The 25,524-nt window shown below is 32.3% G+C and overlaps 2 protein-coding genes across 2 annotated transcripts; one reads left to right on the top strand and one right to left on the bottom strand.

The window, feature by feature from the left end:
• Positions 1-921: 921 nt before the first annotated feature.
• Positions 922-11,045, bottom strand: LOC139483929 (uncharacterized). Its single transcript, XM_071267654.1, has 8 exons — positions 11,039-11,045; positions 10,414-10,520; positions 9,460-9,510; positions 8,482-8,560; positions 6,865-6,944; positions 3,309-3,375; positions 1,637-1,736; positions 922-1,219 (listed from the first exon to the last, which is right to left on the bottom strand). Exons 1-8 carry the CDS (start codon positions 11,043-11,045, stop codon positions 922-924), a joined length of 789 nt encoding a protein of 262 aa, XP_071123755.1.
• An 8,280-nt stretch (positions 11,046-19,325) lies between these two features.
• Positions 19,326-22,124, top strand: LOC139483928 (uncharacterized). The gene is made up of 3 exons (XM_071267653.1): positions 19,326-19,371; positions 21,392-21,772; positions 22,069-22,124. The coding sequence occupies exons 1-3, from the start codon at positions 19,326-19,328 to the stop codon at positions 22,122-22,124; spliced, it is 483 nt and encodes a 160-aa protein (XP_071123754.1).
• The last annotated feature ends 3,400 nt before the right edge of the window (positions 22,125-25,524 follow it).

Genomic DNA, 25,524 nt, shown 5'->3' with positions numbered 1-25,524 from the left:
GACCGTACGCGTATGATCGGGGTTATTAAGAGGTACATTTATGCTTACCTCTTTTTATAACCCTTCTAGTAGTCACGTCATTATTCAGACATTACCAAAGGTAATTTTTTCATTAAAAATTAGTAATAACAAGATTAACAAAATGAAATGAGCAGTTTCACACAGTTAATTTCATCACTAGTCAAAGCTATAGTAAACACATTTTTTTTTCATTACCGATATGTTATAACGAGTGAATGGCAAAATGTCGACCTGGACAGATAACTTCCAAAAATATCTTATAATGAACTGTTACACAAGAAGTCAACTGTTTTACTATAACCTGACGTAAAAGTCAACAGGATAAAGAGTCTAATAAATTGCTTACTTTTGAAACTTTTAATATACATTTTTAGCATTAGCAGTGCAATATTCATAATTTTTTATACTTATAGTTATACGTGTTTTGTTTTAAAAACATGAATGACGTCACCGGCAAGCACACTAGTTTATTTTTTTAAAGTTGTCTGGTGATATGATGTACTTCAGTCATGTTACGATTTTGGAGATCTAGATCTGTTTCACAGTAGACACATCGAATGACCCAGGACCCAAGAAAAGCTATGGTACCGTGTGGACGTAAATGTCACCCTACGCATCCATGCAAGAATACAATTAGCGATGAAAACTTACTTTGGTAGCAATATTTAATGTTATTTGAATTGTAATAGCAATCATTGTTTTTTTATAAAGTTTTCTCATGCATATTATTGAAAAATATACCAATATGGTCCAAATACTCATATGGTCCGGCCCGTTTATAACCAAACGAGTATATACTCATATGGTCCGACCATACGCGTATGGACGGACCATACGCGTATGGTCGGACCATATGAGTATACGTATATGGTCATGACCATACGCGTATGGTCCAAATACTCATATGGTCCGGAACATATACAGTTGCATTTTGAAGCGATTGAAGTAGTACCAACTATTAGCCTCTTCTTTCTGTGCTAAAGTTACGTAATTATTTTCGGCCGTCGCCCCAAATGAATGAAATCGACCCTCTGGAGTTAGAAGTAGTACTGTAGGAGTCTTGTAGGAAGACACATTTGTATGATCTAGTTGAAATGTGTCTATCGTCAATGGGTTAGTTTTGAAATCTTGAACTGTAGAATAGGCACATCCAGAATAAGTAGTTCCAAAATCAATTGCTCCAACGGCAACAAATGGTCTACAATGTAGAAACCATTATAATAATAGTAAGAGAGTAGAGCAAATGCACTTAAATTGAGGTATTAACATATTTCATAAGCTTACGATAATTATTTCTCAATATAAATGCAATAACCCTATTAAACTATAATGCAAAAATTCGAAAAAAAAGATTAAATGGAATTAAGTTAGAAAGTTATATAAAGTTATTAATTTATATTATTAGTATAAAAAGCTCGATTGAGCTTAAGTTTTGGCAATATGTTTCATCGACTCCAAATACAGCTTTTGTTTTCTTTTTTCAATTGTACAACCTGTCAATTGTTTTAAGAATATCCCTTCCTTTTAAATGCTACTGAAATGCTTTACAAATAATGCAAAGGGAAAATAAGCCTAAAGACAAAATATAAAGTAAATATGATTATGATTAACTTACGTTTTCCGTGTTTGAAATGGTGATGCAATATTTGATTCTGCTGCAGCAATAACACCATCAAAATCTGTTTCATTTATTGGTTGAAATACATCATCACTTTCTATATGAATTCATATAACATATTGAAAGAAAACAATCATCATAATAAAGCAGTTCAAAAAGCGAGAAAAATTAAGAATGCAAATGTTTAACATATGTAAGTTAAAAAAATAGGTCAAATTGTCACTAGCATAAATTCTATGACTTCTTAAAAGAGGGGCGAAAGATACCAGAGGGAAAGTCAAACTCATAAATCGAAAATAAACTGACAACTCCATGGCTAAAAATGAAAAAAGACAAACAGACAAATAATAGTACACATAATAAAACAAAGAAAATTAAGGACTTAGCAACACGAGCCCACCAAAACCTGGGGGTAATCCCAGGTGCTCCGGAAGGGTAAGCAGATCCTGCTCAACATGTTGCACCCGTCGTGTTGCACATGTTATTACAAACCCGGTAAATAGTCTAAATCAGTAGGTCACATTCATGAAAGGGAAGGGGATTGTAGTTACGATGTAAGGAGCATATCCGGTATCATCTGTGAAACAGTAACTTCATAACGGTCAAATTTAGAAAGAAGTGATTCCTACTTCACCATTTGGAACTCTTGGTTTAATAGCTTCCTTGTGAACAGCAACCCTCTATCAAGACCATCATGATTGGAAATACAAGCACGGGCATATCGTATCTATTGAGAGATATATACCCCGTATGCAGGTACTGCTGGAATGATGCTACTTAGAAATGGAAGGGCCTTAAAAAAGTGACACATACATGCCTTAAAGTAGGCAATTGTCTAGACCTATACATGTATCAAGTTATAAATCTTCAAATGATATGTGAACAGTTGTGTTTTGATAGGTGGCGAATCATGCCAATTTATCATCAGGTTTTTGGAAACGCACAATATCACGAAGCAACCTACTCAAGGTACTTTTTTTTACAAAAGTCGTTTTTCTAAGTGTATTAACATTAAAGCGAACATAGCTTTTGGGAATCCTAACATATAAAAGGACTTTTTTTTTCTCCTGGGTTAATGGTATATCTTTATTATTGAGTAATATCTATTATGTTGAATGTAGGCAGTGAAAAAGAAAAGAACAACATGTTCCCCGATGCCTCCTTCAAATCCAATTTTCCTACTACAACTACTGTTACTCTTTAAAATATTAACCGTGTTATGGGGTTAACTGTCTCTTGATGGTTTTGTTTGTTTTTTAAACAGTAAACAAGAATGTGTCCAAAGTAAACAGATGCCCACTGGCACTATCATTTTCCATGTTCAATGGACCGTGAAATTGGTAAAAAATCTTATTTGGCATTATAATTAGAAAGATCCATCATATCATAAGGAACATGTGTACTAAGTTTCAAGTTGATTGGACTGCATCTTCATCAAAAACTACCTTGACCAAAAACCTGAAGCGGGACAGACGAACGAACGTACGGACGGACGAACGAACGAACGGACGCACGAACGCACAGACGGACGAACGAACGAACGAACGCACAGAAGGACGAAATGACCCACAGACCAGAAAACATTATGCCCCTCTACTATCGTAGGTTGAGCATAAAAATCACATTGAAAAATTCTTATTTGATAAAATAAACTGGCTTCAACTTATACCTTTGCTGCCGTCATATTGATCCGAATCGGTAGTATTTTGTCTGTTGTTTTCTATGTCATAAAATCCCTGTTCAAGATAAAATATAATACAGCGTTAAATATAAACAAATAGTAGTATTCACAACTTTTCTTATAGACATAAAAGCTGTACAAATTGTTATTTACTGCATTGTAAAATGTTAAACTATTTACAAAAAAAAAAACAAAAAAAAAATCTAATACAAGAGGCGAAAAATACCAAAAGAATATTCTCAATAGTCGAATAAAACAAACTGACAAGGTCATAACTATATCCGAAAAACGACGAAAAGACAAAAAACAAGTCTGAAAAACACAAACCCTACCAAAACTGGGTGGAGCTTTCAAATTCTCAGAAAAAGTAAGTGGATTCTGGTATTAATAAACAATAAAGCATTGAAAAAACAACAAGTATGATAGATCGCGACCACTTAATTATACGTGCATGATTTTTGATATGCACATACAGATAGTCACGTGGGTTAAAGATGCGTGTGAGATAAACCCTCACTCATAGAAAACATAGTTTCAAGGGCAAAATAATATGTTCAAAATACAGAAAGACTGTTTCTTACTCGAACATTTACATTTTATTATTTGTTCAAAGTATTACGTTATTGAATACAGTCTTAAATATATATGCAATGTCTGCAGTTAAGTGCAGATCAACTTTGTCCCTATTATGATACAGATAAACTGACTTTGGTCAATTTTATCAAAAGGAAGATTACGAAAACCTCTATTTACAAGGTTTAAGATCAAGTGGAAGTTATCAATATCTAAACAACTTGTTTGTTCACGTTAGCCTATTACCAACAATTTCATAAGAAAATATAATCTGTAAATAATTTGTATATTTGAGTCAAGTGAATTTAATTTCTTATAGCAGTTAACTGTCATTCTGTGTTAATGACACACTGACGGGTTTTTGTTAAATATAACTAAATGAATGAACTAAAATATGCAATAAAATAAAATATATGCAAAAGATCAGCTACACGGTTTTTTTATCTGACAATAAAACTTTATATGTCATCTGATCTGCAGCATGTACAGCTGTGTAAAGATAAATTCCTTAATTATTTATGATTAAATAACATTGAAATACTTCTATATATATATGTAACACTCAGATCGACGTCCGGTCTCTAATCGACGTCCGTTCCTCAAATCGACGTCCAAATCTGACGTCACAATCAAATATTCTTCACAATCGACGGCCAATTTTATGCCTATCTAATCGACGTCCATTTGTTGGCTTCTCTAATCGACGTCCAATGTTTAGCTTCTCTAATGAACGTCCGTTTTGGACACAGAATACAAAATTAACAATAACCGACCGTAGCTGAAACTTTTAGACATTTTATGTGTGACAAAAAGGATAAATTTAACATTATTTATTTTTTTTAAAGATTTATAACATACTGGACTAAATATGTAAACAGTTTGTGATATCAATTCTTAAATTTTAGAGATTACGTAAAAATAAGCAGATGTGGTATGACATGAATAATGTAAACAATTCAAATAGAAAATTAAGGGTCTTATTTATAAAAAAAACAATTCCAGAAAAACAAATATGACAGACATTAACCGTCCAAAACCACTGCACTACAAACCAATAAAGCATATTTCGGGGTTAATATAAAAAGAAGACCTTATTTATATAAAAACAAAATGAACGAAAAACACATAAACAAACGACAACCACTGAATTACAGGCTCCTGACTTGGGACAGGCACATACATACATAATGTGGCGGGGTTAAACATGTAAGTGTGATCCCAACCCTCCCCTAACCTTGGACAGTGGTATAACAGTACAACATAAGAACGAACTATAAAAATCAGTTGAAAAAGGCTTAACTCATCAGATGGACAAAAATACAAGTGGACGTGGCCGGGTACTTGTACATCCAGACAACAAAAAGACACTAGGAACAGATCTGAGAGTACTCGCAGTTATCTGACAGCTAGTTCAAATCCACTTACAAACTAATTAAAAAAAAATCATGCATCTAAGACTAAATTATCAATCCGTACACATCCAACATCAAATGGATTTAGTGTAAAAACGTCATAAACAGTCAGAGAAAAACATGACCTTGTGAATGTGTAAATGTATATAACATACTAGTTATATTTAGTTTGCTTTTAATTAACTGATAACAAAATCAATATTTATACCAATAAAAACAATATTCAATGATCTTATTGTTAAATTGGTAACCTTTTAGAATAAGTTCATTTAAAGGAACGATAAGTTTACAAGGATCATTTCTAAATTTCCGGGCATGGTTAACAACATTTCCGTAAAAATGAGGATGTACTATCCCGTTTGAAATAAGTTTTCTACAGGTACAACCAAACTTCAAAACCAAATCTTTATATCTATGGAAAAGTTTAGTAATGGTTTTAAGTAATTTATGGTAACGATATCCCTGGTTTAATAATTTACCAGTTATACAATGTACATAGATTGCGTTAAAAATCAAAAACGTCACAACAGACACGAGCATAGCGAACGATCTGTGAAATATAAACACCGTAAGATGGTAACATGATTGTGAGCACTTATTCTAGAACAGTTGTGCACAACATAAAACATAATGCCAATTTCTTGCGTATATGTTTCACTCCAGGTGTAAAGCTCAGAAATTTGTTGAAAAATAACTTCAGAGTCCGAATTATAATACTAAAAAAAAAGGGTTGGCTGTACTTCTTTATTTTGTCTATTGTTGAAGATTGAATAATGCCCTTTAGATGTCGTTTGGTGTTCTATGTCATTAGGTTGCTTTCTCCTTGACATACCCTCACATGCATGTCATTTATTAACATGAATAGGAATGACACACTACTATGTAGATCGATTCGATTAACTTTTTATCAAGATAAACTTTGATATGCATGAAACCCATTTCGGGTTGAAAAAAAAATATATATGTGGAAAGTATGTCATGAAAAATGTTTGAACCCTACAACACATGTACATGTATAAGTGTAAATAATTAAGTTCAGTAATTTATTATTTATCGATATTGAACATCGATTAAAGACGACTAAAATCAATCGGACGTAGTTTTTGCAATACATGACGTACCATTGGACGTCGATTAGCAGGTCAAAATATTAGACGTCGATTTGAGAATGTGACGTCAGATTTAGACGTAGATTTGAGAAACGGGTGTCGATTTAAGGAAAAGGACGTCGATAAGAGGCCGAACGTCAACCTGAGTCTAACATAAAGAAATATTAATGTAATTTACAAAATAGCACCAATACATTTCATTTTCATACGGTGAAAAAAAATATATAATAGTAGATTACTCGCCATAAATATTACTCATTAAGGTACCAATTTTCTTTCCACTAGTGGTAAAAAAATATGTCGCTCCATGTTCATAAACTGAACATCATTTTCATGTTAATTACGTAACTTCCTACTTGTTATATAAACATGAGCTCATACTGAATTTTGCATCTGAAATTGAGTTGCTTTTTATTTGTTTGACAATGACAAAATACTCTTATGTAATACCTTGAACATTCTGTTGTACGACTTTATTCTAGTTTCATTGATGGCTTGAACCCATTTGCTCCTCTTCACATCACTATCAGCTTTATAAAAATGTATATAAAACTTCACTTTATTAAAAGATCATGTTATAGTTCACTAACATCGTGTTTTATCGTGCACATTGACTTAAGCCAAATCACAAAGCACATATAAATCATTAACCTTGAAGGTATTTATTGTTGTCGACAATGTTAGACCACCAACAATAGAAGTGAACGATACTGTAAATTGATTCTAGTATTCTATAACGGTTAACTAACTCGTAAATGTGCCTATAATATTTTCGAAAGGATACCTGTCACTTCACCAATTGGAACTATTGGTCTATGGCATTATATATGTAAGGTGAGCTATATGTACTGCATTTGCAGGTGCTGTTGGAATGCTGCTACATAGACATAGAAAGTTCACAGTGGGGAAGCTGAAATCTCCTTTTTGTCGTTAATTTTTGTTCTCAACTTACAATCATTGACATTTTCTAGATGTAAGTCAAGATATGAGGCATACTTCTATGTATCATTTGTAAGCATTCAACTTAGTCATCAAACTTATTTAGTGGGGGCATCGTGTTAAAAGCGGTACGTGATGTTAAGCATAACGCATTCGGAAAGAATACAAAGGTATTTTTCTCGCGTTTCTTAGAGTTTGGTATTTTTGTTCTACATAAACCTATACACTGGTATAATACTCATTATTTAAAGTTCTGGTTCTAATAGATGAATTTATGCAACCAATATCTCGGGTTTTTGGAGAACACATATCGAACAGAGGTATCATTGACAATTTTCAGGTCGAAAGTCATTACGTAGTCAGCCGGATAATAAATGAATGGGGAACACGGGTGCAGTCAATATTACGACCCTGCACCATATGTTTGAAACAATGCCTCATGAGGATAGGATTTTCTAAACAATGTAAAAGGGTACACTTTGTCATTGGGAGTTATAACTATTCTTTAAAGAAAGAAGAATTTATAAACGGAGACAATTTTCATATAGATTATCCAATATATTATTCTGTTTATCATATATTTTTACAGAATCGATTCATGCAATATCCGTTTTTTAAATCGTCCGACATTTCTACATCTTATTGTATTTATTTTTTATGAAAATCGCTAGTAAAGTTACTTGGTAATGATTTTTTTTTAAAATATCGATTTAAGTTGAAATGATATGACATTTTTTTAGTAGGAACAGCAACTGGACGTCATAGGTCAAACGTTGACGTCATTCGAATTGTGACGTCATGCCAGGTATGCGATACGGGATTTGCTATGCGATACAGGGCATGCGATACGGGTTTAACTATGCGATATGGGGTATGCGATACAGGGTAGGTGATACAGACTGGAAAAAAGAACCTTTATTAGATATGCAAAATTGCTGTATTTTGTACTAAACATATGATAAACTTGTATATCGTATTAAAACTACTTCTATCAAACAATAGGTTTCAAGTAATAAGGCTACATTCAATGTGACGCTTTGTGTTGAAGACGATTTGCATTTATTCGAAAAATTTCTTTTTCAGCCAGGAACGTAAGTATATAATATATGTTTTATTGCTATTACCTACCTCTCAGACGGTAAACATTGTTACTTGCTGATATTACTGTAAAAGAGACTTTATCCTTTTTCACTGTTGTATCTGAAAGCTTGTAAAGGGATATCGTGGGTTTAGAAAAAAAAACCATTTGAAATAAATACAAATCCATAATAATCAATAGAAGATTGTATGTGTTTGTCCAGTAATTCTACAAGTTTTAAAAACACGATGAAATAACAGTATTGCATGGTGTGTAATTATAAAATGGTCCGCATTTGTGACACATAATAGGCATTATTTATTTTGTTTTGTTTTATTTTTGTAATTTTAAAACAAACTTTTAAACTATAGCGCAAAAAAACTTCACACCAAAAGACCTGATTTATTTAATAAACTTTAAGGTAACAGTAGTATACCGCTATTAAAAAGTCACAAATCTATTGGGAATATAGTATATTTGGGTTTACTGTCTTTGTTATCTTTGTTACTTTTTGTCCATTGTACAACATGTGACACGTAATGTCCTTTTAAAGGCAATCTTAGATGAATGAAAAAAAATAATATGAGCTCTGTAACAGTAAGAAGGTTTGCTACTAAGTTTCAAAATAACAAGCTTTTCATAACACTAGTATAAATCCATTGGTGATTAATAAAGGAAATATCGGTCAATGTGCTTGTTTTTGAGATATAAGCCACTACAATTTTGGCGGGAAAGTTTTCTCTAGTGATTTTTCATAACCTTATTATTGATAAGTTTTGGTTTTTAAAAACTATTAAAATTTTTTTTTTTTTTTTTTTACAGGTGGATTTTATATGTAAAAGATTTATAAAAAGAAAAATAGGGTTCAATGGGCAAAATTTTTTAAGGCATTCAAATGGATCATACGAGAGGATTCCAAAACATAACAAGCAAACATCCTTTACGCATTTCGTCTAATAAATAATCGTTATTAACAAATCGTGAAACATGCATTGCCTTTTGATAACCGTTGTTCAATATCTAATTACCAATAAAAACATTTTCCCTCTTGGTTTCTGTTGTTCCTGGTTAGGTTTTTCCTGTGAAAATGATAAAAATGATGTCTTAATTATTTCATTTATTTATAAATTGATCCTTAAATTAAGAAAATGCAAATTCTAATAATTTCTATATGTGTAAAAATAATTTTCGCGATCGAACTGAACGCTTTTATATTGGTACCGTTCAAAAGTCCTTTAACATATTTTGAGCAAGAACAATACATTGCTAAGATCACAACTGAATATGGTGACAAAGATTTATAAAATTATCACTAATCACAAACATCCTAATAAATGTGTTATGATAATTTTTTCAAAGTAAACAGCACTCAGAGGTCTTTTTAAAATGACGGCAATACCAGGAATCGTCATGTTTTCGATATCTGAATTCTCTGAATTTGAACACAGCTTGCTTATTCTAAGGACAATGATTACTTTAAATATTGTTAATGCATGCACCGTTCTATCATTAATAATCCAATTTACAACAGCTGGCTTGGTGGGTTGTTGTTTCATTGAAACTTATCCCAAAGTCTCCTTTTTTTCGTGCGAATGTTATTTGTGAAGAATTATGTTAGGGAATAGACAGGCATTATATTATTTGACTACAAAGAACAAAACTGTTGAGTATGCCTGTTTTCCATAAATTATTATCGCATTTTGTTGTTATTTGTATGCAGTGCTCTTCAAATTGATCTATCTGGTTTTCCATAGATTGTGATTCGATTAATATAAACCCCTTTTTCTAAGGTTTTATGAATTGAATGCTTATCTCACACCTTTATTTAATGTAACTCTGGTATCTATCGTCCCTCTTTTTTTGAATTATTTCTGTTGATAGTGTCCTAAATCTGATACACTCTTATATAATTCAAACATTTAATTACAGGTTAAGTTCGTTTCAAGTAAAACTGGGATAAAGATTGAAGTATTTCTACATACATTAAAATAAACAAGATATCCATCATCTGTCAACACAAACCACTGGTCTTTATAACCTTTCAGCAGCGACAGCCGCTTTTGTAGAAATCCTTCGATCAACATGATACCTACAAATAAAATTATTTGTATTTATAATTTTTTGATGTTGTGATTAATATGTTATTATAGATAAAAAAATACCAAGAAGACATTCAAAACTTACCAGTCGAGAGAAACAAACATCGTGATGGCAAAAAAAACCCACAAAAAACAACGAAGGACAACAAAAATAAGTTTACAGCCCTTTACATTGGGAAGCTAAATCCAAACCTAATAATAACCAAATAATGGGATGCTCCAGATGGGTTTAACGATTATGTAACACTAGTGATACCCGTCGTATTACTTATGTTGTCATGAATATCAATTATATGGTAATTTTTATATATTTGCTGTTTGCAAAAGTATAAATTATTCGAAATACTAAGGATTTTCTTATCCAAGGCATAGATTACTTTAGCCGTAATGCACAATTGTTTTGAATGTTGGGTCCTCAATGTTATTCAACTTTTATGTTCTGGGCGTCACTGACGAGTCTTATGTATACGAAACGCGCATCTGGCGTATCAAATTATAAGCTTAGTACCTTTCATAGCTAATTATATAAAATACGTCGATAAGCTATATCAAGTGAATCAGGATCGTGCAATATCGAATTGAGTTATATGAAAGATATAACCAGAATTGTAAATCATCGGTCATTTAAATTTTCTGATCAACTAGTTTATCGAATGCGAAATTTTAAAATTGAAACATATGCTTTATTTAGTTACCGATATTGAATGACAATGCAAAGAAAAGAAATTGTTATTCCTAAACAGGATTTCTTTATAGTAGATTACCTCAGCTGTATACGACAAAACCGTACGGATTTCTGGTCCTGAATGCTCTTCAATTTTGTACCTTATTTGCTTTTTTGTGAGTTGATATTTTGGATTTGAGAATCACTGATGAGTGTTCTGGTGTACTCACATTTTAAGTCTGGTATCAATGATAAGTTATTTTAAAAAGGAACGGCCTTTTTGCAGTTTTCCTATATTGCTCAATTCCTGTGTTTTCCCCTTATATACCGCTCATGTATCTACAAATAAGCTCTTATATTCGTGTCACTACAGTGATATCCGAGTCCAAAATATGCTTGGCAGTGAAATGAAACAATACAGAAAGATAAATATTGTAACATTTTATTGCCATCAATATCAGTAACTTCAAATATATTTGCAAAACAACAAATGGTATCTTAATAATTTCAATTCTTAATCATTTGAACTGAATATTAGAGACGTAAATGCGGAGTTTTTGTAAACAAATCATATCAAACCATCAATACGCGGAAAAACTACTTCAAAAATATTATCTTTAGTGCAAAAGATAATCGAATTTTCTTCACAACATGTTGAGACATAAAGTGTATTTACACTTGATAAAACGAAGGTAGTTACAAGGTATACCTGACTTGGTCGAATGAATGCATGTCGCAGATGTATTAATTGAGATAAAGGAACATCTTCTTGACTTTAGACCGTGAACCAAAATTTTTAAAATAGATACATGTTTTCTGGTAGTTATCTATATGCACAAGAACGACCAGGGATCTATGATTTTCAAAAGAGGGGCAAAAGATACCAGAGGGACAGTCAAACTCATAGATCGAAAATAAACTGACAACGGCATGGCTTACAAAGAAAGAGACAAAGAGACAAATAATAATACACAAGACACAACATAGAAAACTAAAGACCTAGCAACACGAACCACGCCAAACACTAGAGTGATCTCAGGTGTTCCGGAAGGGTAATCAGAACCTGTTCTACACGTGGCACCCGTCGTGTTGCTACAAATCCTGTAAGTAGTCTAATTCGGTAGGTAATAATTATGGAAAGGGCAGGGGATTGTAGTTACGACATAAGGAACATATCCGATATCATCTGTGAAACGGTTATTTAATAACGCTCAACTAACTCGTGAGGGTGTCCGTAACATTTACGAAGCAACAATTTCAACATCAGCATTTGGAACTCTTGGTTTAATAGCTTCCTTGTGAGTAGTAACCATCTATCAAGGAAATCAGGATAGGAAATACAAGCCTGGGAATATTGTATCAATTTAGAGATATATACTCCGTTTGCAGGCGCTGCTGAAATGAATTTCAATAGTGTGAAGTCGATATAATTTTAGAATGATTATCCGTGTCATGATGTATATAAGAACATTAACGGTATAAATTGTGCTGCACCGAATGTAAATTGCAACCAGTAATGTATCTTCTCTACAGAACGAGGAAAATATATCTGAACACTTTAAACTTAATTCTTACGCTGTAGTGCCAATACGACCAAATATGAGCAGACTATAATACTGGAATCAAAGCTATGCATTCAGATAATACATTCCATGGTTTATAATGATTTTTGAAAATGAATAACAAAACAATAACAGTTGAATTTCAAAACAATTGACACAATCAAACGTTATCAATCAACGGCAGGAGTATAATGACTCTTGAATGTCAAAGTTTTATTACATGGTAGAACTCTATAGCTTTGTATAAATTACTTTTTAATCGTTGCAGAATACCAATACATTTGTCGAAGTCTGGAATATGACAGATGTGTTTCAAACGTTCTGTTTGTTGATAACTTTTGATTTTGTCAGTTGTTTTGAAATTCTCCTTTTTGAAATTGCCATGTAGTTTGGTATTTTTTTTTTTTGAGTATTCAAGTCATCACGTGCACATTAAAAGTGACTGGAATAAAACAAAACAAGCGGGGAGTAATTTTGCAAATAACCACTGGTTAAAAATAAAGTTTAAGTAACTAAGTAACTAGTTATGAATAGCCATCCTTTTTTTTACCAAAGAAATAATAGCCTCCGCATAGTTTGCAACTGAATAGGACAACTATCCATTGAATAAGCTAAAATATCGCTAAATTAAGAGCACCCAAGATCACCCACAGTTTGTGCTGGGGTTCGTGTTGCTCAGTGTTTAGTTTTCTATGTTGTTTCTGTGTACTTTTATTTGTCTGTTTATCTGTTTCATTTTTAGCCATGGCTTTGTCAGTTTATTTTCGACTGTTCCTCTAGTATCATTCGCCTCTCTTTTAAGACATAGTTTTGAGTAACCAAGCCCTGGCTTACACTTGTCCGTCAGCGAAAATTAAAGCTAAATTATTGATGAGAATAATCTATACATTTCTTGCGCTATTTATTAAAAGAATCGTCTTTTTCCAACATACTAGTAAACATATTGCTTATTTTATAAAACCATACATGGTGTTTGCAATGTATCCAAATGGGAATATGGAAAAGATTTGTTAGAACACATACAATCTAAGTCTCTATCATCTTTCAATATTAAGAAACATATGAATGTTTTTCTACTTTTTACACAATTTTCCGAATTCTAAATTAAAATAATATTGAAAGAGTTGGTCAATATTTTTTCCATTTGAAAGGATCTCATAGTACAAATATCTAATTTCAAGGAGAGATGCATCATTATTTGTTACAAAACAAAACTACTCTGATTCAAATACAAAATTATCCAAAACTGACGTTACCAAGATGCTTATTTTTGATATTTTCTTTCTTTAAAAAACCATTACGTTGAAAAAATAACAATTTCATATGTAAACCAACTGTGCGTCTCATTTTTCCGACTTGTATAATGTATCATTATTACAATCAATGTATGAATAGTTCTGTCTATGGTGGGCGAGAATATTTTATTTTTTATTTATTAATTCATCTCTGATGGTCATATATTTACTTTAAAATGTTGTGAATATTCTAACGTTAATAGTCTGGGGTATCCTTGTTACATGAAAACCGTGTTTTAATTTCGCACTTTCACTTTCTGTAAAGTCTAATGGTTATGACAGTTACATGTTATCTTTAATGACATCGAATTTGGTGATGTTGTTTGGTTATTAAAATAAATACACATTCATAGTTTGGTCCGTCCGAAACGCTTTTCTGAATTGACGCTCAAACCAAGCGATTAAAAGCCAAGAGTTCATCAAAAACTGCAAATGTGAGTGATGGCAATATAAAGCAGCTAAATATATCGCAGGTCAACTTTGTTTTGAAATAATCGCTAAATTAAACGCAAATTAAAAAAGAGAAAAAAAAATGTACTTGCTACTAATAAAAACAAACGCCAATGGAGCATACATTGAAACGAATTACTTGATAGCTGCCACATTTTACGAACAAAAATGGTGCGTTGAACCTGGTTGTATGGCTAGCCAAACCTCCTGCATATATGACAATGTTAAACTAAAATGACACCAGTAAGTGACAGAAATACAGCACAAACAAAAACGCAAGACCACTTGCACAGAAAAACGCACACATAAATAATATAATAGTCGTGTCAACATGTTAAACATAGAATAACAACGAACATCTTCTTCCAACAACAATTCAACACTTTATGGTGTATCTTAGTGACCAGTTTGTATTTATGAAAATACGGTGTGTCTGGAGAGAACCACCAACCATCGTTTCTGTGTGTGTGTTGCATTGTTGTTTGTTTTTTTTGTTGCACTTTAGTGTTTCTGTTGTTTTCCCCTTATATTTGATGCGTTTCCCTCAGTTTTAATTTGTAACCCTGATTTGTTTTCTCTCAATCGATTTATGACTTTCGAACAGCGGTATTTTTTAATGTAGAAAATATTGGGTTTAACAGGGTTCGGGTACTTTTGCTTTGTGTGCTTTATTTTAGGATATTGTTTTTATCTGTACAATATTGTATTCGTTTATAATTCTTATATACTAAGCATATTAATAAATGCATAAATGGGATTGGTTCGTTTTGTTTTCTCAACATCGTTTATATTTCTATAAACTATTTGTATGACCTTTCACACATTGTTGTCAATGTAATGAAATTATATACGACTGTCATTCAAATGAGAGTTTAAAGAAATTAAAAAATCCGTTCTAGTCCACCTTATTTATACATAAGGACATGTCTGTATCAAGGAATAAGGCTGTTGTTTTCCATTCGTTTGGTGTATCTAAACTTTTGATTTTGACATTTCATAACGGTCTATCTCTTTTGAGTTTACTTTGGAGATCGATACTATTTTTATTTCACTTTTAACACAATATTACTATGATTTTTGTCATGCGTGATACCTAAACATTTTTCCGTTAAGGAAGACAAATATATATATTTCTTGAGATAGAATTTTCTTATGCTTTGCAAAAATGAAGATTTTACTATGCTTTTTTCAAAATATAATAAAAAGTATGGGTCACCGTCCTATTTTCCAAGCTATGAGTCGTTGAAAATTGCCTATGAGATAAAATTTTGAAATAAATTGTGAGAAGATAGGTTTTATAATATGTTTTAAGAAAATAAAAAGAAAAAATGGTGTCACCGAACTTGTTTTCTTGCTTCAAGTAAAAATTTAAACGTTCCCTATTAGTTCAGTATATATTTTATTCTAAAAGGATTATCTCCCCTTAAATGGCTTATTTAAAAAAAAAATTATTTAAAAAAAAACAAAATATTTTGAGTTATACAATAAATTACCAAGTTTTCTTAAATAAACAATCTAAACAATAAATTGCAAATATATCTCCACGTTTGCAGATTTGGGTAAATAACTAGACCGATTTTGTACTGGGAGTGTACAATATAAGATGGCGGTATACCATGTATCTACCTTAACAGAACATTTATTACATTTCTAATGTAAAAGAAAAACGTCAAAATAATACACAAGGGCTTAAAAAATGCATAGTTTTAATAGAACATTGCATTTATGGAAGTTCATTAAATGTGATTTAATAATCAAAGAATTCGAAGCCTACAAGCTTAAATCAGCTGATTAGTCTACAACACAAAACCAAATAAAATGAATTCCGCATTTTACCATCAACAAGTTTCAAGGTTGTCTTTTAAAGTGGTTCATTTGATTATCAAAATACGTTTAAGTCGCCTTAGACCAAAACAATTTTATGAACTTCCATTTTGTGATTTTATCAAGAATTCACATGAACATTTCTGGTAGTACTGATATTCGATAAGTTAACTACTGATTTTGTTCATTTACTTTTTTTATCAATTTTATTAACAGGTATTCAAAATGTTCTTAACAATCGTAATAAGTATATTGTAGTAGGCTACTTTTCTTATATAGGATCTCTTTTTGTCACAAAGATTTTAAAATATTCACGAATTTTGGGACTTCAGCAATGCAGATAACATTATACCCAAACAAACCGCTTCAGACATGAACCGTCAAGTGATAGTTGGCAGGTATGAAGTATCTATTGCATAGATGACGACGAATATGTTACAATTCTCGAGACTATGATCCCATCCTCTTTTACTTAAATGAAACCTGTCACAAATAACTTACATAAGCAACACGACGGGAACCACTAGTGAAGAAAGATCGTGTTATCATTCCGGAGCTCATTTGATAACTTCTAGTTTTTGTGGGGTTTGTTTTGGCTAATTATTTTGTTTTCCAAGTTGTTTTTTTATGTAATGTTGTTTATCGCTTCGTCGTCTTTCGATTTTGGCATGTCATTGTCAGTTTGTTTTCTACTTGTGAATTTAAACGACCCTTTAGCGTCTCTGGCCTTTCTTTTGTGAATTCCGAAATGGATTTAGAGAAAATATGCATTATTAAAGAACAAGGTCTATGCTGTAAATCATCTGGAATGTTATATAGTTTTCGGTACTCAAATGTTTAACAGTAATTTCAATAATTGCAAATAAATTTTGACTGAGATGCTCAGATTAACTTTTGCAGATATATTTGTGATTCTAATTTTGATATCAATTGTAATTATATAAAATCGTTCTTGAAAGTATATCTGTGCAGTGAAGACAAAAATAATTACAGGAACAATGATAAATGTGTTATTATTACCAGTTAAAACAGAATCATTGTTTTTCAATAAAAATAGTAATAGTCAAGGAGTCTTACCCGAGGTGGTTAAACAGGAAAGTCCTTGTATTATCGTCAGTATCAGTAATGATCTTAATACTATTTAGGCGTGTGAGAAAATCTACCTTAAGTGATAACTTATTTTAAATAGGTATATTTCTACCAATCAAATTGCAGAATGAATTTCAGAGAATTGTATACTCCAGGAATTCTTTAAGGGCATACTTTACAGTTACAGCGGAGGTAATGACCTTGCTAACGTAAAACTGTGACATATCGAGAAAAGATGCAGTTTTCAATTGTTATTTATCATTCAAACTGATTTATCTTGAAAAAGAATTAATGGACCCCTCTTTTTTAAAATGACATTTGGTTTGATAACGTATGAAGATTATGTGTACCAATTTTCATGAAAAAGACAATAATGCAATTTGTTTTTAATTTGATAAATATACAGCAAAACATTACATTTTTTCTTCTACATTCATGAACATTTGATAAATATGCAGCAAAATATTACGTTTTTTCTTCTACATTTATGAACATTTGATAAATACATGTATGATATATTGGTAAAAATAAAATGCACAAATTTATCGGCCATTTATATAAAATAAAACTCACAAATAAATTAACCAAAAACAGCTTGTGTTTATCTTTTAAAACAAAAAAGTTATGTATTTTTTACGAAATGAAAAATACGTCCACAAATCCGAATTTTGAGAAAATATCTGAAATGTCGACCTCAATTTACTCAAAAGAAGCACATGAAGGTATATTTTTTTTTATTAAATATTTGATTAAATCGAGCAAAACAAGTCTTTATGCAAATATTCATCAAAGTTTCATTAAGGGATCAAAACTGCATCGTATGCCCTTAACATAAAACAAAAAGGATACATTTGTAAATACAAATAACTACGTTATAAATAGATATCTTGAGAAAAAATATTAGTACATTTTCATCAAATCAAAAGCATGTATATTACCAATCTTGTTATTTTGGGATTTAAGCATGCATTTAATAATTTCAAAAATTTAATTATTTATTTATAGATGTCGGTGTACATAGGTCATGCATATTTATAAGCATCCTATCAGGAGCCACCAGTGAAACTGACGTGGCTTCGTTTATAACTAGTTATCTTTTATCACCAACTTGTTTTCTAGAAACCATCAAAAATTATTTATAATAAAATTAAATGTTGTCTGGTGTGGGATAAAAAGCCCACGTTTAGGCTTCATATACAAAAGTGTGCTCCTTACGCAGAAACTGCTCCAACATGGTTATGAGGAGGAAATTTTAAAAATGACACTCCAAAAATTATTTGGACACCATCACAAATTGGTTGATCCATATGATTTTTCTGTGTCTCAACTAAATAAGGACATTTTTACCACGTCTTAGATTGTGGTTTACCATTTACGTCGTCTGGTCTTTTAAGTACTATATGAGACCAATTCCAAAATATGTCTGTTTTGCTAAGTGTGAATTCGAATTCCTATATAGACGTTTTTTTTTCTCTCAATCGATAAATGACTTTAATATTTATTCATGGTTATCGGTGTACACAGGACATGCATATTCATAAGACGAAACGCGCGTCTGGCGTATTAAATTATAATCCTGGTACCTTTGATACTATTTACACCACTGGGTCGATGCCACTGCTGGTGGAGGTTTCGTCCCCGCGGGTATCACCAGCCTAGTAGTCAGCACTTCGGTGTTGACATGAATATCAATTATATGGTCATTTTATATATTTATGTAAGTGGCGGAAGAATTTTATCGTATGATAATTCTATTAATATAACAATAGAATTGTAACAGGTTTTATGAACCCGAGTGTATTTAAATACGGTGGACTCGATTTGAAATTATCGATAAGGGCGTTGACCATTCGCATGAACACAAGTAGTTTTTGTTAGTTAAACCTGTATTGCCGTATACTTACGTTGACAATGTCTGCTATGGAGGAGGAAACCTTAGATTTAGCGAGTGAACAAGGTACGTCTACTAGAAATCCGCATGAAATGTCTAATGTAGACTTATTTTCGCTTCTCAAAACATATATGGATATTAGACTGTCGGGTATTGAAACATCTTTCACAGATATCACGCATACTTTGGACAAAAAGGTTAAAAAGGCTGAAAATTCGTTCAAATTCAAGGGTCATCAGGTCCAGTACGAGCTGAACGTAGATTTACAGGATTTGGTACAGAGGTCGTTGGATTACCTAGGGAGAATCAAGTCGGATAAAGCGGTAATTATTCTGAGCGAGGCTCTTAACACGCTAAAGAAAAGAAACAAGCTCATAAGAATTGCTGATAAGTCGGAGGGAGGGTGGCAGACCGTACATGAATATTTGTCCGATGATTTAGCCAGAGACTCCGAGAACGAAAAGAAGATAAGGGCAGCTGATACCCGGGTGGTGAAAAGTTAAAGTCCCTAAAATCTGCAGACAAGAAGCAGAACGTACGAAAAAGACCAGCTGAAGCTTCCGGTTCTACATCGCAAACAGCTCATAACGCAATTCCAGTTTCTGTCAGCATGCCGCCCTTTCGCGGGAGCAGACCTGGTTACGGAAACCAGGTCAAAAGGTCCAGGGAAGGAGATATGTGTTTCAGGTGTGGATTATTTGGACATTGGGCATCCGACTGCAAAAAAGACACCAAGACTGGATTTGGAGCTCCCAGAGGAACTTCGTAAGGATTTCAGCGCTCATACGGACACTTTACAGGTACACGATGTTTATGAATTTTATTTTGAATATGAAAAGGGTTGTTCAGATATTTTTGTTAAAGACAGGCTTAAAAATTCTGTAAACTTTTGGAAAAGTATTAACGCTTCTAGTTTTATTGTTGATATTATTGAAAATAGTTATAAAATACCTTTGTTAAAAGAGCCTGAAAATATGTATTCTAAAAATAATAAATCTGCGTTAGAGCATTCAGATTTTGTTTCAAGTGCAGTTAAAGAGCTTTTATTGGGTGGTTTAGTAAAACGTGTGTCAATTATGCCACACGTTGTTAACCCTTTAACTGTTAACGGTAAAGGTAAACACAGATTGATTTTAGATTTAAGACGTGTAAATAAACAAGTGATTGTAAACAAAGTCAAATTCGAAGATTGGAAAACTTTATCACAATATGTTACTTTGAATTGTTACGGATATGTCTTTGATTTGAAGTCGGGATATCATCACTTAAACATTTTTGAACAACATCAAAAGTATTTAGGGTTTTCGTGGAAAGGAGAATTTTATGTTTTTACTGTGTTGCCATTTGGTTTAAATTCCAGCGGGTATATATTTACTAAAACTGTGAGACAATTGGTAAAGCACTGGCGTAAATCTAGCTGTTTATTTAGATGATGGTTTTGGGTCGAAGTTAGTTATGAACTATGTGAAAAACACGCTCGAAGAATCAAAGCAGACTTGATTGCTTCTGGTTTTGTACCAAACAAAGACAAGCATGGTTACCTTCACAGCAGGTTGAGTGGTTAGGTTTTTTATGGAATTTAATTTCTTGCAAATTCCTCAAAGAAAAATAGATGATATATTGAATTTGGTAGCTTTTATACTAAATTCTAGTTACAGGGTAAAGGTACGACAGTTGACCAAAATCTGTGGTAAGTTAATTGCTTTAACACCAGCAGTAGGTAATGTTACCCAGATCATGACGAAAACATTTTTTTCAGTTATTAATATAAGAGACTATTGGGAACAATATGTAAACATCGGCAAGTATCCTGATTGTATCAATGAGCTTATTTTATGGAGAGATAATTTGCCTTTATTAAAGGCGGTTGATCTGGTAAAGAACATTTCAGATTTTCATGTTTTCACAGACGCTAGCGACACGGGCGCTGCTGGTTTCATACAAAATTCAACAAAAATTTTGCACAAAATGTGGTTAGAAACTGAGCGGGGCAGGAGTTCTACTTGGCGATCAGTAAAAGCAATTCAGTTATGTGTCAGTGCCTTTTCAAAAATCTTACAAAACAGTATTGTGACTTTTCACACAGATAACAAGAATGCTGTTAGTATCATAAATAAAGGTAGCAAAGTACAAGAGTTACAACACTTGTCCTTAGAAATTTATAGGTGTTGTTTACTTGAAAACATTACACTACACATTATCTGGTTACCCAGCAAAGAGAACGAGCAGGCTGATTTATTAAGTCGGATTATAGATATTGATGACTGGGGTATTTCTCCAGAGTATTTTCAGTTTTTAGACGACCTCTTGGGTCCTCATACCTTCGACAGGTTTGCTAATATGGACAATTACAAAGTAGATAAATTTAGTTCGTTGTACTGGAACCCTGGTTCCTCAGCAGTAGACGCTTTCTCGTGCCACTGGGCACTAGAAAACAATCTATTAGTACCACCTGTGTCTTTAATTTGTAAGTGCATAAACCACTTGGTTTGATGCAAAGCAGAGGGAACACTGATAGTTCCGAGTTGGCCGTCGTCTACTTACTGGCCATTCATTTTTGATGAAAATACAGAATACAGATCTTATGTGTTACTTTTGATACTAATTAGACGTACTCGAATTTAACGAGGTAGACAGAATTTTAGTTTCTGGAAACAATTTAAATTCTATTTTTGCAAACGCAAAATTCAAAGGTAGAATTTTAGCTGTTCGTTTGAAAGCTACTGATTGATATTTGTGATAACTTTTTATTATTTTTTGCAGATTTTACTTACTGGAGGTTCTCTATTCAGAGATGTTGGCTTACAGAAGCTGATTGATGTATATATTGTGTCACGATGTTTATGGAGCCACATGGTCTGTAGATACCACTGGGTATAGTTATGTTCATTGGACCTGTTTTTTTCTGTTTGATGTATGCTGAGCAGTTACGCATATTTCAAGGTAAATATTTATTTAATTTATAATTATTTTACAGAAAATATTTTCAACGGGATTTTGAAAAAACGACACACAAGTAAAGCACACAGAACTTAAGATTTTGTTTAGAAAAGTGAAGAATTCAGTTATTGACTATAAAGCCAGAAATACAACTGTTAAATATGCATACAGTTTTAAGCGTTTTGTAGTGTGGTCTGAAAAGTATACAGAAATCAAGTCTGTCCTTCCTGCCAACGAAATTTATGTCAGTTTATATCTTCAATATCTAATGCAAAGTGCTAAACACTACAGTACTATAGAAGCTGCATGTTACGCTATAAAGTGGGCTCACAGTTTAGCTGGGTTTGAATACCCATGCGCCTTGGATATAGTTAAATGTATTGTGGAGGAATCTAAAAGAAAGCTTAAAAGGCCTATTCAGAAAAAAAGAACCGATGAATGCAAACATCATGCTCAGTCTTTTTAGGAAATTTGGCGTTACAAATAGTTTGTTAAAAAATCTCAGATTATTAGCTATGTGTTTTCTGGCTTATTCAGGATTTTTAAGGTACAGTGAATTATGCCAGATTAGAGCTAAGAACATTACATTCGGAAACGATCATATTGATATCTATATTGAGAGTAGCAAAACCGATTGTTACAGAAAGGAAAAAAACGTTTTGATAGCTAAACTTGATCAAGCACACTATCCTGTTAAAATTTTAAGTGATTATTTAGATAAAGCTAAAATAGACAAGTCCTCAGATGATTTTGTGTTCAGAGCTTTATCGTATTGTAAAAGTACAAACAACTGTAAGCTGAGAAAAAAGAATATACAACTATCTTATACTAGGACTAGAGAGATTGTAAAAGGGGCTCTATCGGAAATAGGTTTAAATGCAAGAATTTTTGGTACACATAGTTTTAGGGCAGGCGGTTGCTCAGCCGCTAGTAAAGCTGGTGTCTCGGACAGATTATTAAAGATTCACGGAAGGTGGAAATCTGATATTGCGAAAGACAGTTACATAAGCGACAATTTGAAAAACCCTTATTAGTTTCAAAATCTTTAGGTTTATAAGATGTATTACTGCAATTTCATTCTTTGTACAATCGAGAATGTTCATCGTGCCTGACAAGTTCTAAAACTAGTGTTTTAGTTATTTATATTATGAATGAGATAAGAAACAGATTGGGCCGAGGTATATAGAAATTATATAGTTTAGTATATAAATAATTTATGTTCGTTTGAACGAAGAGAATTTAGAAAATAAATATATTTATGTAAGTGGCGGAAGAATTTTATCGTATGATAATTCTATTAATATAACAATAGAATTGTAACAGGTTTTATGAACCCGAGTGTATTTAAATACGGTGGACTCGATTTGAAATTATCGATAAGGGCGTTGACCATTCGCATGTACACACGTAGTTTTTGTTAGTTATACTTAAGCACATACATATTCGAAAACAGTATTAAATACTTTTGTAACATTTTTTGTTTGTTTTTTGTAGATTGTTGAGGCAACCTTTTTTAGTTTATTTAAACAGAGGACTTATTCTGTGATGTGGACTGTATTTACACAATTACAAACATTTGTAATTTGTTATCATTTGATAAACATGTATTGATTTGATATTATATAAAAAAGAATGGTCATCGTGCCTGACAAGTTCTAAAACTAGTGTTTTAGTTATTTATATTATGAATGAGATAAGAAACAGATTGGGCCGAGGTATATAGAAATTATACAGTTTGGTATATAAATAATTTATGTTCGTGTGAACGAAGAGAATTTAGAAAATAATATAAATTTCCTGTTACAAAACTTTGATTTTTTCGAAAAACTAGGGATTTTCTTATCCCAGGAATAGATTACCAAAGCCGTATTTGGCACAATATTTTGAAATTTTGGGTCCTAAATGCTCTTCAACTTTGTACTTGTTTGGCTTATAACTATTTTTATCTGAACGTCACTGATGAGTCTTTTATATACGAAACGCGCATCTGACGTATGATATTATAATCCTGGTACCTTTGATAACTATTTACACCACTGGGTCGATGCCACTGCTTGGTGGACGTTTCGACCCCGAGGGTATCACCAGCCAAGTAGTCAGCACTTCGGTGTTGACATGAATATCAATTATATGGTCATTTTTATAAATGTCCTGTTACAATACTTTTTCGAAAAACTAAGGATTTTCTTATCCCAAGAATAGATTACCTTAGCCGTATTTGGCACAATTGTTTGGATTTTTAGGTCCTCAATGCTTTTCAACTTTAATTTGTACTTGTTTGGCTTTATAACTATTTTGGTCTGAGCGTCACCGATGAGTCTTATGTAGACGAAACACGCGTCTGGCGTATTAAATTATAATCCTGGTACCTTTGATAACTATTAACGCAACGGTATACATACTACAGGTGCCTTTCTTTGGTTCAAAATTATAACGATTAAACATTTTGAAGAGACCTATTAAAATCATTGATTCACAGTTAATTGATATCACTGGTTCGATATACCCCTTCGCATTATTTCTGAAAGCCATATTTATTAATATCAATCCGCCAAGCTAGAGAATAGGTTGTAGGCCAACAGGTTCAACATTTAAAATGATATGGATTTCAGAAATAATGATGTGACGTGATACATATCAAATCAGCTGTGAATCAATAAAAATTATTAAGGTCTACTTCAAAATGTGCAATCCTTACAAATTTGCCAAATCTTTCGAAATTGTTATAAAAAATTTAAGAATACAGAAATGAAGGAATTTCGACAGTGTCATGCTAAGGTTAAAGGAGCTATATTTTAGCTGTAACACATCTATCATTATCGGTGTCACAGATATCCAACCAAGGCGAAAGAATTTTCGAAATTAAAGACTTCAACTTGATATCGAATAGTCCTAACTACAATAACTTCTTTACAAGCAGCAACCAACTCGTCCTAAGCGGCATAAAACTGATGTCGAATTAAACGACCGTTTAACTGTAAGGGATGTTCAATAACGCAGCCACTTACGAATAAGAATTGTTTACAATGGTCTGAGTGGTAAGAAGGTAACCTGTTTCAAAGCAAAATGTTGCCCCTTTCCCGTATATTCTCTATTTCTAGTTGCAGTTGTAATTTACCGTATTTCATCTATATTGGCCTAGTTTGTATTGACCATATTGGTATTGGAATTTATAATTACTTGCATGAAATATTAACACATAACTTAAACTTACAGCACTATTTGTTTTCTTTAATTTTGTGGCAACCTAACCCTTTCCGGGTCCATTGTATAAACGAA

The sequence above is a fragment of the Mytilus edulis genome, chromosome 8 (assembly GCF_963676685.1).
Source record: "Mytilus edulis chromosome 8, xbMytEdul2.2, whole genome shotgun sequence".
NCBI classification, from domain to species: domain Eukaryota; kingdom Metazoa; phylum Mollusca; class Bivalvia; order Mytilida; family Mytilidae; genus Mytilus; species Mytilus edulis.
The sequence above is the reverse complement of the archived record's forward strand: the minus strand, read 5'-3'. Positions and strand labels throughout refer to the sequence as shown.

Coding starts and splice junctions, on each gene's coding strand:
- LOC139483929 (XM_071267654.1), bottom strand. Junction 3,376..6,864: donor CGTACAACAGAATGTTCAAG/GTATTACATAAG, acceptor TATCTTGAACAG/GGATTTTATGACATAGAAAA. Junction 1,737..3,308: donor TCAATATGACGGCAGCAAAG/GTATAAGTTGAA, acceptor GAATTCATATAG/AAAGTGATGATGTATTTCAA.
- LOC139483928 (XM_071267653.1), top strand. CDS start 19,326: ATGTCTGCTATGGAGGAGGAAACCTTAGATTTAGCGAGTGAACAAG. Junction 19,372..21,391: donor AGATTTAGCGAGTGAACAAG/GTACGTCTACTA, acceptor CTTTTCACACAG/ATAACAAGAATGCTGTTAGT. Junction 21,773..22,068: donor ACCACCTGTGTCTTTAATTT/GTAAGTGCATAA, acceptor TATTTTTTGCAG/ATTTTACTTACTGGAGGTTC.